The sequence below is a fragment of the Microtus ochrogaster genome, chromosome 5, assembly GCF_000317375.1.
Source record: "Microtus ochrogaster isolate Prairie Vole_2 chromosome 5, MicOch1.0, whole genome shotgun sequence".
Classification (NCBI taxonomy): domain Eukaryota; kingdom Metazoa; phylum Chordata; class Mammalia; order Rodentia; family Cricetidae; genus Microtus; species Microtus ochrogaster.
In genome coordinates this window covers 83,617,159-83,631,122 of record NC_022012.1, presented here as the reverse complement: position 1 = coordinate 83,631,122, position 13,964 = coordinate 83,617,159, and the positions used below count along the sequence as shown (strand labels likewise).

Here is a 13,964-nt window from a genome sequence, read left to right as displayed (position 1 = left end):
TTCAAAGGTCATGAAAACCCATACGAGTATTTATTTGCCCAAACATCTGTTCAAATGCCAGCTCTGAACTATTCACTAGAGATCAAACAATGGGTCAGACTTCCCAGTTCCAGTCAAGCACTGACCAATTCGCAGTAAGAAATGCTAAGTAGGAAGGACAAGGGTGTTTAGCAAGTGTAGCTGGGCACCTGGCCTAGAGGGCGCCACTGCAGCCTCTTTGACACATAAAACAAGAGCTGCAAGATGAATAAGTGTCTACCTCTCTCTTCTGACTGCAATGGGGAAAGCCATGGAGTAGTATGAGTGGGCTTGGGTGAGGGCAACTGACTGACAACTGTAACGCCTGCTGAAGGGAAAATGAGAGGAAAAGCAGGTTTGGGAGAAAGCTAAGATGTGTGGGGAGGCCGGGAGAGAGCAGAGCGTCAGTGATCTAGTAACTAGGACTTAGGCGGAATCTTCAGGGGATAAGAATTTGGAAATATCTGCAATACAGCTGGTAAAAGTCATAGGAAGAGATGAGAGCAACTAAGGAGGCAAAGTAGGAAAACGAGGCAAGGGAGATTAGGCAGCCTAAAAAGAAGCAAACAAAGCAAGAGATAGACATACTCACACATACACTTAACGAAGAGGTGTCTGTACGGACTGAGTGCACCTGGGGGCTGGTGTCTCTGCAAACCTAGGATGGTTTCAAGGAAGGAAAAACACTGACAGAGATACTGAACTTGGGTGATTTGACTGGCAATATAGGAGACTGGGCAAGCAAATATTTGAGCCAGTGGAAAGGAAAGAAATGGGAACAGCTAAGGACACAGTTGTTTGTCCTATAAATGGCACTTATTTTAACTATATTCACTGATACCACAGGACCAGTAACAACTAGATATCTAAAAGGGAAAAAGGAAAGAAAAAAAGACTAAAAGACTGCCATGCAGCTATAATTACTTAATACAGAAAACGGCAAAACACCTTAACCAAGTGGTTCTCAACCTGTGGATCATGACCCCTTTGGGTCACATAAGCAGATATTTACATTATGATTCATAAGAGTAGCAAAATTACATCTATGAAGTAGCAATGAAATAATCTTATGGTTGGGGTCACCACAAATATAAACTGTATTAAAGGGTCGCAGCATTAGGAAGGTTGAGAACCACTGCCTTAAATAAACAAACAAAAAGCCCAAGACTAGTTACAGCAAACTCTCTATTGCTGAGGGTCAATTTTTTAAAAAAAAAAAATTCTTAGCTTATATATATATATATCTCCCAAACTCACACAGTGGCTACATAATGCAAACTAATTTTATTATCACCTTAAAGCAAACCACAAGAACTTGACAGAATGCACACGATATTAATATTGAGAGGACTAGGAATAGAAAGTAGAAGCCGCTTTCAGGACTTCCGATCATTCTCCCAAAGAATAAAAGTTCTTGAAGTATTTGCTGTAAAAGGTAGCAGACAAAGCTATGGGAAACTACCAGCAGAGTCCTTCGGTTTCAGGTACTTAAGCTTATTCTTGGCTAAGCAAGAGGTCAGCCTGACACTGGCTTCTCTTCTCTGCACCGCTGGAATCAGGCTTCCCTAAAAGTACGCCACCAGCTTCTACTGGAGACTCTCCCTGTCTCTTGAAATAAGATAATGTGTACTTGGTGGGGAGGGTGCTGGCACTTTGGGAGGGATGCCTCTTCGTGGCATCAGGCTGTCCTGAAAACCACAGGAGAGATCTTTAAGCTTAAAGGCCAGCAGAACCTTCCAGTAAACAGATAATCACAAAGGTGCCCACAACACTTTCCAGCACTCTCGGGAAGGAAGGGTTCCACCTCTGGCTGAGAACCACTGATCTGACTTTGGCTCTTAGGCTTGTGTGGCTTAGGCATCAGTTGCTTCTAAATTCGTGGTTGCAATCAGGTTCCTGGACTGTGCAACAGGATAACGTGCTGCAATACTCAGGACAGGGAGTAGCACGGCAGCTCTTAAACTGTACTTGAGGATGGGTTACAAATCGCTGCTGCTTTTACATCAGGCTCACAATGCTGAGCTTTACTGTAGGGTTGACGTCGTCACAGTTAACACGTCTGATAACGTTACAGCACAAAACCAACGTCTCTAAGAATAGGAATTGTTACGGTCTGTGGATAAGGCTGCTTCTTGAGATTTACATATTAATTGTGTACTGTCTTAACTACCTAACGTGTAACACAGCTGTGGAGTAAATCCATTTTCAGCAGCTAACGAACTGAAATTTGTCATTTCAAAATAAAATGTCTCCCTTAAGTATAGTTTCTCTATAAAACATTAATACCCATGCAGAAGAGACAAAGAAGTTAGAACCTCTCATAACTCCTGATCCTGAAGTGGAAAAGTCCCCTCCCACTGTTTTGATAGGGCCAAAATTCTGTCTAGAGTAGAAAAGAGAATTACTGACTGGCAAGGGTTAAGATTCCATACTTACCATGTTCCTTTCAGAGACGGGCTGAAAAAATTGTCCCTAGTTGTGAAATAATAAGGAGCAAACCTCCAATAATCGTTTATTCTTAATTCCTGATAGTAAGAGGCCTCATAAATCAAAATTTTAAGATAATTCTTGCTGCTCCAGCCAAATTTTGATGACTTCCTCCATCTGTAATGTCACCATGAACTGGGTATGTGGGGGTGGGGGCTCAGAAATATGCTTCCAAAAATACCCTTAAAATCTGTTAGCTAGACAAACACCTCCAGTGTATACGCTCCTTTTCAGAAACTGAATTTGTTAGGAGTGTCTGTAAACTGACACAAATACACTTTGAAGGAGTTGGTCATTTCAAACCAGGATCACACTTTTTACACCGTGTCAAAATAAGAGCTGAAACTTTTGGCAAATATCTCCAGAACATTTTAAAACCAGACTTCTAGTTCAACTTACAATATCAATACTAAACGTGTTGAAAAGCAGTTATAACATAAACGTAAAAGGCAATGACATTTCCATCAAACTAAGTTTTTGGAAGGTGTATTCTTATGTTTCAGTCCCATGTTGCCAAATGTAATGGGGTTTTAAAAGGCAACGTGTCAGAAAGAATTCAATGTTTATCAATTTGGACATCTTGTAATAAGCTCAGTGCTTTCCAACAATCCAAATTAGTAAACGTGAAAGAAAAAAAATCAAACTAATTTTTCCTTTCCAAGTTGAATTGCTGTACTGCAAAGGCTTATGAATCGTTTCTTTCTCTCACAAGATCATCCCAACGAGGATCCATTTCCGTTGTGGCAACTCGAAACAGTGCTTGGAGATGCTCGTCGGTCAGTGGCTGGCTCAGTGTGTGTTGGTTTCGAGTTAAATATGAAAAAGCCTTATCACAGATTTGGTTACTGTCAAACAAGGATGCCACCTTATAGGCAACCCCTTTGATAATGGGGTAAGCTTCCCCAGACAATCCAGCATAAAACTGTCCCAAGTCTTTGACTCTGTATTCATTCCACAGGTCAGTGTTCGCCTGCAGTTTCGTCAGCTCCACTCGCACTGAAATAGGCGCATATTCAGGCTTAAAGCTAAACGGGTTTGCAAAGAGTTCTAAGTCCTTTTTAATGAACTTGAGGTCCTTAAAATGTCTCTCAAAATCTTTCTGTAGGCGGGAGATCACCATCTGATACCTGTCAGGATCAAATATTTTCTGATCTTCCTTAAACTGCTGTCTAAGTTCATCAACGATTATGCTGAAGGCAGGAAAGTCTGCTAGATTGACTTCCTCCATATGTCTCTGAAGTGAACTCAGCTTACCCTCAAAGGTACAGATTCGTTCAAAGGCGGCGGCGGCAAAGACCTTACTGATCTGCAGTTCTTCACTGATCTCTCGAAGATAATCCATAATATCTACCAAGAAGCCAAAATCACAGAGCCATTGCTTGTCTGAGAAGTGGACTGTTGTGGCCCCCACCGAAACCAAGAAAGCCTCTATTTCTTTTCTTAGTGAAAATATGAGTTTTAACGTCTTGCCTCTTCTCAGCCAGTTGTTCAAACACCGTCCATTAACCCTTTCGCCGTGCTCGGATTCAGACTCTGTTAGTAAAGGCTGGAACTCTGGTCGTCTAACACCTCGGGTCTTAATCATAACTACCCACTCAGATATGGTATTTATGATCTGATTAATATCAACATCGTAAGAACTCAGCAGTTCCAAGTGCAGAAATCCCGAATAGTGGATAACGTTCCAACAGTTGGGGCTCACGGCCTTTTCTCTCATGTAGGAGACCAGTCCCGAGTTCTCGCCGATCATCCTTAGGGTGTGGGTCGTGGTCAGTCCAACCATTCGCTGTAAGCTGAGTCCTGCGGTCTGCAGGGCCTCCAGAATTGTCGACATGAGGGCCCCGACACTGAAGTGATGAGTCAGGTTGACAATCGTCAGAAGATCTTCCTGAACCTCCAGGTCGCGGCCGACGCCACGGATGAAGACCAGGAGGTAGTTCTCATAGGCCACAAAAGCCTGGTCATCCAAAGCGAGGGAATAGGCCTTGAAGTCCCTGGCTCGGTTAAAGAGCTGGCTGCGGAGATTGCTGTCAATGCTCAGAATCCTCTGCCGCGTGATCTCCGGCGATAAATCAATGCCTTCCAGGACGCCGACGTGATCGGGCAGCACCTCCCTCAGTAACACCTCCATGCACTGGTGTACGAAGTCTCCCTCACCCCAGCCGCGACCCTTCAAGGCCAAGAAGCGACAGAGGCCGAGGCCTGCCCGCGTCGCTCTCTCCTCCGGAGTGAGCACGGCAGCCAGGGACATGTCGCCCTGACGCAGCCGCTCCACCAGGGCCGCGCGCTCCTCTTCCCCTACGAACCGTTCGTAGAATTCGTGTTCGGCCTCGTAGTGGCGCCTCACGTCGCGTTCCCGGGTAGAGGCGACCAGGCGGCGACACACCAGGCACAGGGCCCCGTCGCCCTCCGCAGGCTCCACCACCAAGTAACGCTGGGTCCACTCGGGCCGGAACACGAGAGCTTCGTCGACTTCCATTCTGATCCTCTTGGGCGTCATCCACATTCTGCGGGAGGCCACAGGATTACGCCGAGCTCCGAGGCCGCAGCAAACGGGGAGGAGCCCGCCGAGCGCCAAGCACCCCCTGGGGTCTGCGCCAGATCACCCGAGCAGGGGCGCACCAGCCTCCGCCAGGGCACCTCCGTTCCTATTGGCTGGAGATTTCGTATTCCCTTAGCTCTCGGGAGCGAACCAATAGGAGGAGCGGACCGTGAACTTTGCCGCGCAAGCGCGTGGCCCTCTAGCCCAGTGGGCGGCCGCGGTTGAGGGCGGGAACAGGGACCCAGGAACTGACGTGTAGAAAAGCAACTTGACTGGCATTCGTGCTGCCCAATCATCACTTGTCGCTGGGAAGGCCGTCAGGACGGCGTCGGCCGAAGCTGCAGGAAGAACGTGAAGGTGAGGAGCCGGAGTGATTGGCTGACGGCGAGCTGTGGCGCCGACATGGCGTTTGTAGCGGGAGTTATTCGGCGTCTGGACGAGACGGTAGTGAACCGCATAGCGGCGGGGGAAGTTATCCAGCGGCCGGCTAATGCTATCAAAGAGATGCTTGAAAACTGGTACGGAGGGAACAGAGCCGAGTTCCCCCGAAGGCGACACGGGACGGGACGGGGCCGACCCACCTGCTGCGGTCTGCCACCTCGGGCTGCTCTGGGCACGGGGACCCTGAGCGCGCCTGGCCGGCTTCCGACCAGCGGGGTCCTCACGGCTTCCGCGAGACCCGTTTGGGTCGCAAGTAGAGGCAGCAGGCGTGATACGGATTTAATGGTACCTTTCCGAAGGAAGCTGCTTAGCTTCACATCACGTTCGCAAAAGATGCGCAACTGAAGATGTGTGAATGTCTAGGGTGGAGAGAGAAACAGTCCTCAGAGCACGCCTTGTTTATCATTTATTCAATCCCTACACATCCAGGGCACAGTTCCTTTTGAGTTTTGTTCAAAATTATTGGCCTTTTAGGTCAGGCCAGTGGACACGGGACTTTTTTCTGACTCTCTTATTGTCAAATCAATGACCCCAGTTAGTGTTCTGGGAAGAAGCATTTGTTGCTTCTGAAACTTAGGCCCGTCCATCACCTTGTGGAGAGGAGAGGTTAAAAATGTGGACAGAACGGTCTACTTCAAAATAGACACACCATCAAATAGGTTCAAAAAGGACCCCATGGAATATACATAAAGACTGTCCGAGCCTTTGTGTTAATATCAGTTGATGTCCGTGAAGCCCATACTTTGTTACAACAAAGAGAAAAGGTTTCTCCAGTGAGGACTAGTAGTCTTGTAGAAGTTCACTGAAAACAAACCATTCAGAGCAATGGTACTGCAAGAGGGAGAAAGGAAAAGAGGTAAAAGGTAACAGGCCCAAGTTATCCTGATAATTCATTCTCCATCCAGCAGTCTATTGCTGTACCAACTCCAACGTCCCCAGGCTCCCTGCGGCCAGTTAGTGTACTCTGCCTGAATACTGTAAACCAAAGCTAAGCTTAAAAATAGCATAGCTTATATTCAAGCAGAGATTTTGCATGGATTCTAGTTAAGGGGGGCGCCAAGAAAAGTTTATCATTTAAGTAACTTTTTTTTCAATGCAGAATTTTTCATGAGAGAAATTGATAACTTCCCCTTTCCATGCAGTCTCAGGCCAAATTTGTTTTCTGTGCTGGATAGTAACTTCTTCCTTTTTACGATTATTTTCCCCTTTTAGCTTAATTAATTTGGTTTACTGCTTTGTCTGTGTGATGGAGAGTGTATGTAGCACACACTTGTGGAGGAGCTGATTCTCTGCTTCCACCTTGTGGGTCCTAGGTTGAACTCAGGTCGTCACCTGATTAGTGCCAGGTGCCTGGACCCCCTCACATGTTTTCTATGAACGGTGTTTTGCTGGTACATGTCAGGTGCACCATGTGCATGCAGTGCCCATAGAGGCCTAAAGAGGGCATCGGGTCCTCTGCAACTCCTGTTTCAGATGGTCCTGAGCCACCATGTCGGGGCTGGGAGCTGAACTCTGGTCCTCTGGAAAAGCAGCCAGTACCCATAACTGCTGAACTATCTCTCTAGACCCTCAACTCTTAAGCCCTCTTTTTTTGTTTGCTTGTTTTTGTTTTTTTGAGATAGGGTATCTCTGTGTAGCAGCCCTGGCTGTCCTGAAACTCGCCTTGTAGACCAGGCTGGCCTTGAATTCACAGAGCCCCATCTGCTCCACCCCCCCCCCTCAGTGGTGGAATTAAAGGTGTGCACTGCTGTGCCTTCACCCTTTAAGCCTCTTCAATTTCTGCATGGCAGTTTTTCTTTGCTTCATCATGAGTGTGTTTTCTTGAAAATGTAAGTGTAGAGGAAAACATCATTTTTAAATATTAATACAGTAAAATTAGTTGGAAAGAGTAAGAAACAACTGTATTAAAAGGACTGTCCTGCAGGAACAGAAGTGTTGGCTCTGCACTTAATGGCTTTTGTAGTATACGTTCATACAGCACCCACATCGAGCTGTCAGACAGAGAGATAACATGTCAAATACTCTGTTTGGAGTTTGTTATTATAGTATGTATATCAAAGTAGTTGCAACTGACATTTTTTTTTTCCTGATTGCCAGTTTAGATGCAAAATCTACAAATATTCAAGTGATTGTTAAGGAAGGAGGCCTGAAGCTAATTCAGATCCAGGACAATGGCACTGGAATCAGGGTAAGGAAAGCCTGGGGCAACTAGGTTTGTGTGCTTCATGTCAAACCTCTAGGAAAATGCACAACCTCTCCCTAGCCTGCTGAGTGAGTGCTAGTGTCTATAAAGACCGGAAGAGGTTACTGGACTCCTTGGAGCTAGAGTTAGAAGTAGCTGTGAGCCAACTGGTGTGGGTGCTCTTACCACCTGAAGTATCTGCCCAGCCCTTGTTTATGGCTTTTGAGGCCTGGTCTCTTGTGACTTAGACCAACCTTGATTACACTGTATGGCAATGGGTGACCATAAATTCTTATCCCTCCTACTTCTACCTTCAAAGTGCTAGAATTTCAAGTGTGTGCCACCACACCCAGCTAAAATAAAAATTTTGTTGCATGTATTTTTATTTTTACTACAATTTTAAGAGGTTCCTGTATACTGAAAATAAAGATTTGTTTTGTTTTTTTAATTTAAAAAGAAAACGGAATTTGGATATGATATCATATGCATAGAATTTCAGCACTTGAGAGGTCGCTGTCAGAGACGTATCCTTGGCTATACAGTGACACCCTGTCTCTAGGAGACAGACATGAGTGAGCATAGGTAGAGAAGCCGTGTAAGGGTGGAATCCCAGTGTTAGGCGGTGGGAACTCCAGGACACTGAGAAGGAACAGCCTAGAGAAGAAGATCCATTGGTAGTTCGGGTGCCATAAGAAGTTAGTACTAATGTCAACCTCTTCTGCGAGCTTCTTCTCAGATTAGAGCAATAGAATGAGACTCCAGAAAGACTTGGGGAGTGAGAGAGATAATTATTTACTCCTTTCCCCCTTAATCCTGTAGAAGGAAGATCTGGATATTGTGTGCGAGAGGTTCACCACAAGTAAACTGCAGACTTTTGAAGATTTAGCCAGCATTTCTACCTATGGCTTTCGGGGTGAGGTAAGCTAAGGCTTCAAGAAATGTATAGAAATGCTCTCCTGTGATAACGTTATCATTTCTCAACAGAAGCAAATGAAATTTAATATTTCTTATTGTTAAATACAAAAAATTTTAACAGATTTAGCTTTCCAGGACAGAACTTTTTTCAAAAATACTTGATATACTATTTTATCTACAAAGGCACTGAACATCATGTGTCTCTTTATAGAAGTCCCTAATATCATCTATGAAATTTTATCAGAAAATCAAATGTAAATCTGACCAACATTTTCATCTGCATATCAGTGTATGGAAAATATAGGGCCCTGTGTGAATGGTAACGTAAACTATACAGGGTTAGAAAATTGCACACAATAGACTCAACTGGCAGTCTGCACAGGAAAACTAAAAGACATTTGTAGGGCCTGAGGAGCCTCCTCATTTGATCTCTCTCCTCTCCCTGTCTCTCTTTCAGATAGGGTCCCATTATCTCAGAAGAGGCAGAGCTGACTGTCCTGGAACTCACCAGGGCCTCCTGCTTCTGTCTCCCCACTACCCTCACACTCACACTTCATTGACTCTTCATTGAATCTTATCTAGATCCTAATTTGAGAAAATGGTGATTTTTTTTTTCTTTTTCAAGGCAGAAATATTTGAGCATATTGGCCAACTTCCTTCCTGAAAGTACATAAGAGATTGTCTCCTATGAACAGGTCTTGCCTTACTTACATGGGTCTCAAAGTTATTTATATTTTAAGTCTGCTTTATGCTTTGAACTATGTCTTCTATAGCCCTGGTTGGTCTTGAACTTTTTATGTAGCTGAGGCTGGTCTTAAGCTCCTGATATTCATGCCTTTGTGTCCAAAATATTGGGATTATAAGCTGCACTACCACACTCAGCTCAAGTTTTTAAGTGTTGAAAATTTTATAAACCAAGCTGGGTACAGTGGTGCATGCTTATAATACTGCTACTTGGGAGACGGAGACGGGACAATTGAGAGTTTGAAACCAGCCTGACTACAAAGCAGGCGGGGAGGGGGGACGGACGGACGCAGGGACGGGACCTTATAGATTAATACCTGGGGAAATCTGGGGTGACCAAGTAATCTCCGAGCCTGAAGCTTTTTTGTTCATTTGTTTTTGAGATGAGGTCAGGCTCCTTTGCTGATCTCAAACTCCTGGGTTCAGGCGATCTTTCTGCCTCAGCTACCCAAGGAGAGCCATGTTCCTTTTAATGAATTGAAACTCCCTCAGGAGTGTGGATGATGTTGTACAGACCAATTGTAGCAATTTTGAATTCACATTTTTAAAAGTATAATTGTTTCTATAAAGCAGTTTTGAGAGATCCTGTTTTTTCTTTGTGAAGGCCCATTTTTTAATTTCTTGAAAGATACATCACTAAAAATTTATTTAATACATTTGATACCATTTGGAATTGAAGTGGCCCCTAGAGACCCATGCACTGAAAGCTTGGTCCCCAGTTTATTATTTTGGGGATATTATTGAAGCTAAGTGTAGGAGCTGGTGAAACCCCTTCCTTCTTTTTCTCTTTGACCTCTGTGGATGTCTGTTGTGAGTAGCTTTGGTTTCCATGAACTCCATACCATGATGAATTTCTTCAGCACAGGACCAAAGCATCAGGACCTACTGACCATCAAATGAGTCCTCTAAAACCATGAGCCTTTTGTCTATAAATTGGTCATCTCATGTATTGTTACAGTAATGGGATATTGTCCAGCACAGGCCCTGTGTACTACCATGAGATACAGTTGCTGTTAACACAGGAAGTGTTGTGTGATTCCTTTCGGAGTTTTAATATATGCTTCCCCTTGTTTTAGTGATTATCCTACGAATTAGATTTTATCGCTTTTTCTTTTTTGTTTTTGTTTTTGTTTTTGTTTTTGTTTTTGTTTTTGTTTTTTGAGGCAGAGTTTCTTTGTAGCTTTGGAGCCTGTCCTGGAACTAGCTCTTAGAGACCAGGCTGGCCTTGAACTCACAGAGATCTGTCTGTCTGCTTCCCGAAAGCAGGGATTAAAGGTGTGTGCCACCATTGCCTGACTTCATCTCTTTTTCTTAAAATGTGTCAAATTGTTCGTTGTTGCTTCATTAATGCAGATCAAAACAGGCAAGTTAGATAAGCTTTGCCTTTGATGAAGCGACAGTGAGTTTTCCTTTCATCTTCTCCTCCCAGGCTTTGGCAAGCATAAGCCATGTGGCTCATGTTACTATTACAACCAAAACAGCTGACGGCAAATGTGCGTACAGGTATGTGATGATGCCTTCTATGAGGCGTTTGCTCTCAGTGTGGACCCCCCCAACTTGTTCCTTTGTTGTTGTTGTTGTTGTTGTTAAGATATTTGTTTTCTTCCCTTGCTAGGGATAAATTGTTCATCTACAGGGATGATCATGGGTTCTTTTTACATTTTAGATTCATTTATTTTATGTGTATGGACATTTTGACTGCATACATATCTGTGCACTAGGTGTATGTATGGTGCCTTTGGAGGCCAGAAGACGGGGTGGGGTCTCTGGGACTGGAGTTACAGATAATTATAGACTACCATGTACATTCTGGGAATCGAATACAGGTCCTTGGGAAGTTTCCAGGTCATGAGATCTGCCCTGTAAAGAGATAGTGAAACCCCTTTCTGTTTATTTTCTCTTTGGCCTCTGTGTTTTACTGGAAGATCAGCCAGTGCTTTTAATAGCTGAGCCATCTCTCTAGCCCCACTTTGTGGCTACTTAAGAGGTAAATTGTGCCGGGTAGTGGTGGCACACCTTTAATCCCAATACTTGGGAGGCAGAGGCAGGCGGATCTCTGAGTTCAAAGCCAGCCTGGTCTACAGAGCGGGTCCCTGGACAGTCATGGCTACACAGAGAGATCCTGTCTTGAAGCGCCCCCCCCCCAAAAAAAAAGAGAGAGAGGAAGATAGAGAGAGAGATAAGTTGATAAGCTGTAACATATTACAAGCACCAAGGAAGATGTCTATTGCACATAGGTTTTCTAAACAAATAGTAGTTGCTAGTGTTAGTTCTGCCCTTTTGCCCTTTAGTAGGGTAGCACTTTGGGCTGATGACAGGTCTGCGGCTGGGATGCTGAAGAGTCAACACTCATTTGCTGACTCCTTCTGGTTCCCTTCAGCCTGTACCTGAGTGATCTGGCTGCTGGCTGTCGTGCCGGCAGTTTCCAGAAGCTCAAAATGATCCTGGAACAGAACCAAAATGGAGTTCAAGAACTCAAAATCATGCTCTTGTTTTTGTAAGCACTGGCTGCCACTGCCTGAAGACTAGTAGTAAGTAGTAGTACCTAATGAATGCAGAAAGAAAGAAAAGCAACAATAAAATACATTTGAAGCATGCAAATTGCTTATAAATTAAAATAGGAAATTCCGTGTCCTCCACCTTCTTCAGCAGACTAATGTGTGATGTACTGCTTCGGAGTACGCAAGGCTGATGTTAGGGTCTTGATTCTATGTCAATTTGGGTGGACTGCGTGGAATGTTATAAACCAGAGAGACAATTGTGAGTTAAGTTTTTTGTAAATAGCTTAAGGTACCTGTTTCATGATTTCTGGTTTTGTGTTATGCCCTATCTGGGGTTTCTACTGGCTCCCTTCTGAGGCAGAATGAAATCCAGAGGTATCACTTTGATCCCAGTGCCTCCCTATGCTTGATAGTTTTATATTAACTTGAGACAAACTAAAGTCACTTAAGAAGAGGGAGCCTCAACTAAGAAAATGCCTCTAGGGCTGGAGAGATGACCCAACAGTTAAGAGCATTGGCTGCTCTTCCAAAGGACCCCAGTTCAGTTCCCTGCACCTATATGGCAGCTCACGACTATCTGTAACTCCATTTCCAGGGGATCCAGAATCTTTACACAGATATACATGCAAGCAAAATACCAATGCACATAACATTAAAGTAAGATAAAATAAAATGCCTCTATAAAATCCAATTAGCAGTATATAATATGGCTATGTTATAATGTATTGATATAATTTTCATTTTTAAATGAAATGTAATATGAACCAAATCCAGGTAATAGACACAATTATGAAAGATTAGAAAGTGCATTGTTTTTCTAGTTCTGTCATGGGTTTTGTGTTGGGTGGTGAATAAGTATGTAAATAAAGTTTATTTCTTACTGAAGGTGCAAATTTAATTTGGAGCTCCACAGATTTATTTCTTAATATCTATTCTAACTGTATAGAAATTCATTGAACTATATAGGCTTTGGGCCTGGTTAATTTTGGTGTATGAGATTTTATTTGCAAGCTTTTTTTTTTAAATAATGAAGTTCATCTTTAAATGTGAAGTATTGATGTATTTATTGTTTCATGTAGTTTAGGGGCTTTCAAGGTATTCCTCGTGTCTGGGTTACAGATATATGCTGCAGTGTCTATATTAGGGTTTTTGTTTTTATGCTTTGGCTAAGCATCCTGTTAGATACAAATAATCTTCTATGTTGTTTGACTAGAGCAAGTTACTCAGATGGAAAGCTGAAAGCCCCTCCTAAGCCGTGTGCAGGCAACCAGGGTACCCAGATTACGGTAAGAGTGGCACATCGGAATAAAACTTGGGACACACAGCTTAGTAGGAATGCTGAAGTAAAAGTAAAATGGGCTCTGAGTTCCTGGTGTAAAAATCAGATAAGTTTTGATTTGTAATAGAAGCCCCAGGATACCTAAGCTTCTAAGAAAAATGATGATTGGGTTTTATGGCATGGCAGCCTGCCTACGTCTTGTCTTTTGTAAGAGGCTGGGATGGTAAAAATCAGTGGCAGTGCAGTTGGCATTGAGACATCATCGTGGTGGACTAGAAGACATGGGTCCGAGTCCTGGTCTCACCTTTCAGTGCTTGTGTGTTCACAGGCAGGTCACTAACATCTCAGAATTCAGTTTCCAGTGTCTCCAGCAGAGCAGAGAATTTCTGCTCGGCTGCCTCAGGGCGTGGGTAGGTCATGAGTGTTGTGAGTCAAAAGCCTTTTCCTAGTATGTCAATGTCTTTCCAGTCTGAAATCCCATGGGCACCTCCCTGTCATCTTACCCGTCTCTGTCCCTTCACTCCTGACCCCAGCTGTAGCACATCTCAAGTCCTGAGCATGATAGGCAGGTAGGAGACAGAAGCAAGCATGTGCTTCAAAGTGCTGTGTGGTGGCATGTCAATTGTATTGTAATAAAGACTGCCTGAAGATCTGAGAGTAAAACAGTCCCGCTGGTCAGCCTTGCAGACCAGGTTGTGGTAACACACCTTTATTCCTAGTAGTCACAATGACACGCACCTTTAATCCCAGTAGCCACACTAGTTACCATAGAAATCGGGTGGTGCATGCCTTAAATCATGGTAGTCCACGCCTTAATCCCAGCCATAGAGAGTATTATAAAACAGGAGGAAACCA

At 43.9% G+C, this 13,964-nt stretch overlaps 2 protein-coding genes across 3 annotated transcripts in view; one reads left to right on the top strand and one right to left on the bottom strand.

The window, feature by feature from the left end:
• Positions 1–1,229: 1,229 nt before the first annotated feature.
• Epm2aip1 (EPM2A interacting protein 1) lies at positions 1,230–5,127 on the bottom strand. Its single transcript, XM_005348015.2, has one exon. It carries the CDS (start codon positions 5,009–5,011, stop codon positions 3,191–3,193), a length of 1,821 nt encoding a protein of 606 aa, XP_005348072.1. The 5' UTR covers positions 5,012–5,127; the 3' UTR covers positions 1,230–3,190.
• A 255-nt stretch (positions 5,128–5,382) lies between these two features.
• The window catches only part of Mlh1 (mutL homolog 1), a 40,626-nt gene continuing 32,044 nt past the window's right edge, over positions 5,383–13,964 (top strand). The window contains exons 1-5 of one of the 2 annotated variants that reach the window (XM_005348013.2): positions 5,383–5,565; positions 7,586–7,676; positions 8,490–8,588; positions 10,759–10,832; positions 13,044–13,116. In XM_005348013.2, the coding sequence (XP_005348070.1) occupies positions 5,450–5,565; positions 7,586–7,676; positions 8,490–8,588; positions 10,759–10,832; positions 13,044–13,116 (453 nt within the window). In that variant the 5' untranslated portion in view covers positions 5,383–5,449. The remainder of the gene's footprint in view (positions 5,566–7,585; positions 7,677–8,489; positions 8,589–10,758; positions 10,833–13,043; positions 13,117–13,964) is intronic. The other variant, XM_026779425.1, reaches the window with a different exon arrangement.

What these genes read in the sequence shown, in the direction of transcription:
- Epm2aip1 (XM_005348015.2), bottom strand. Translation starts at nt 5,011, where the DNA reads ATGTGGATGACGCCCAAGAGGATCAGAATGGAAGTCGACGAAGCTCTC.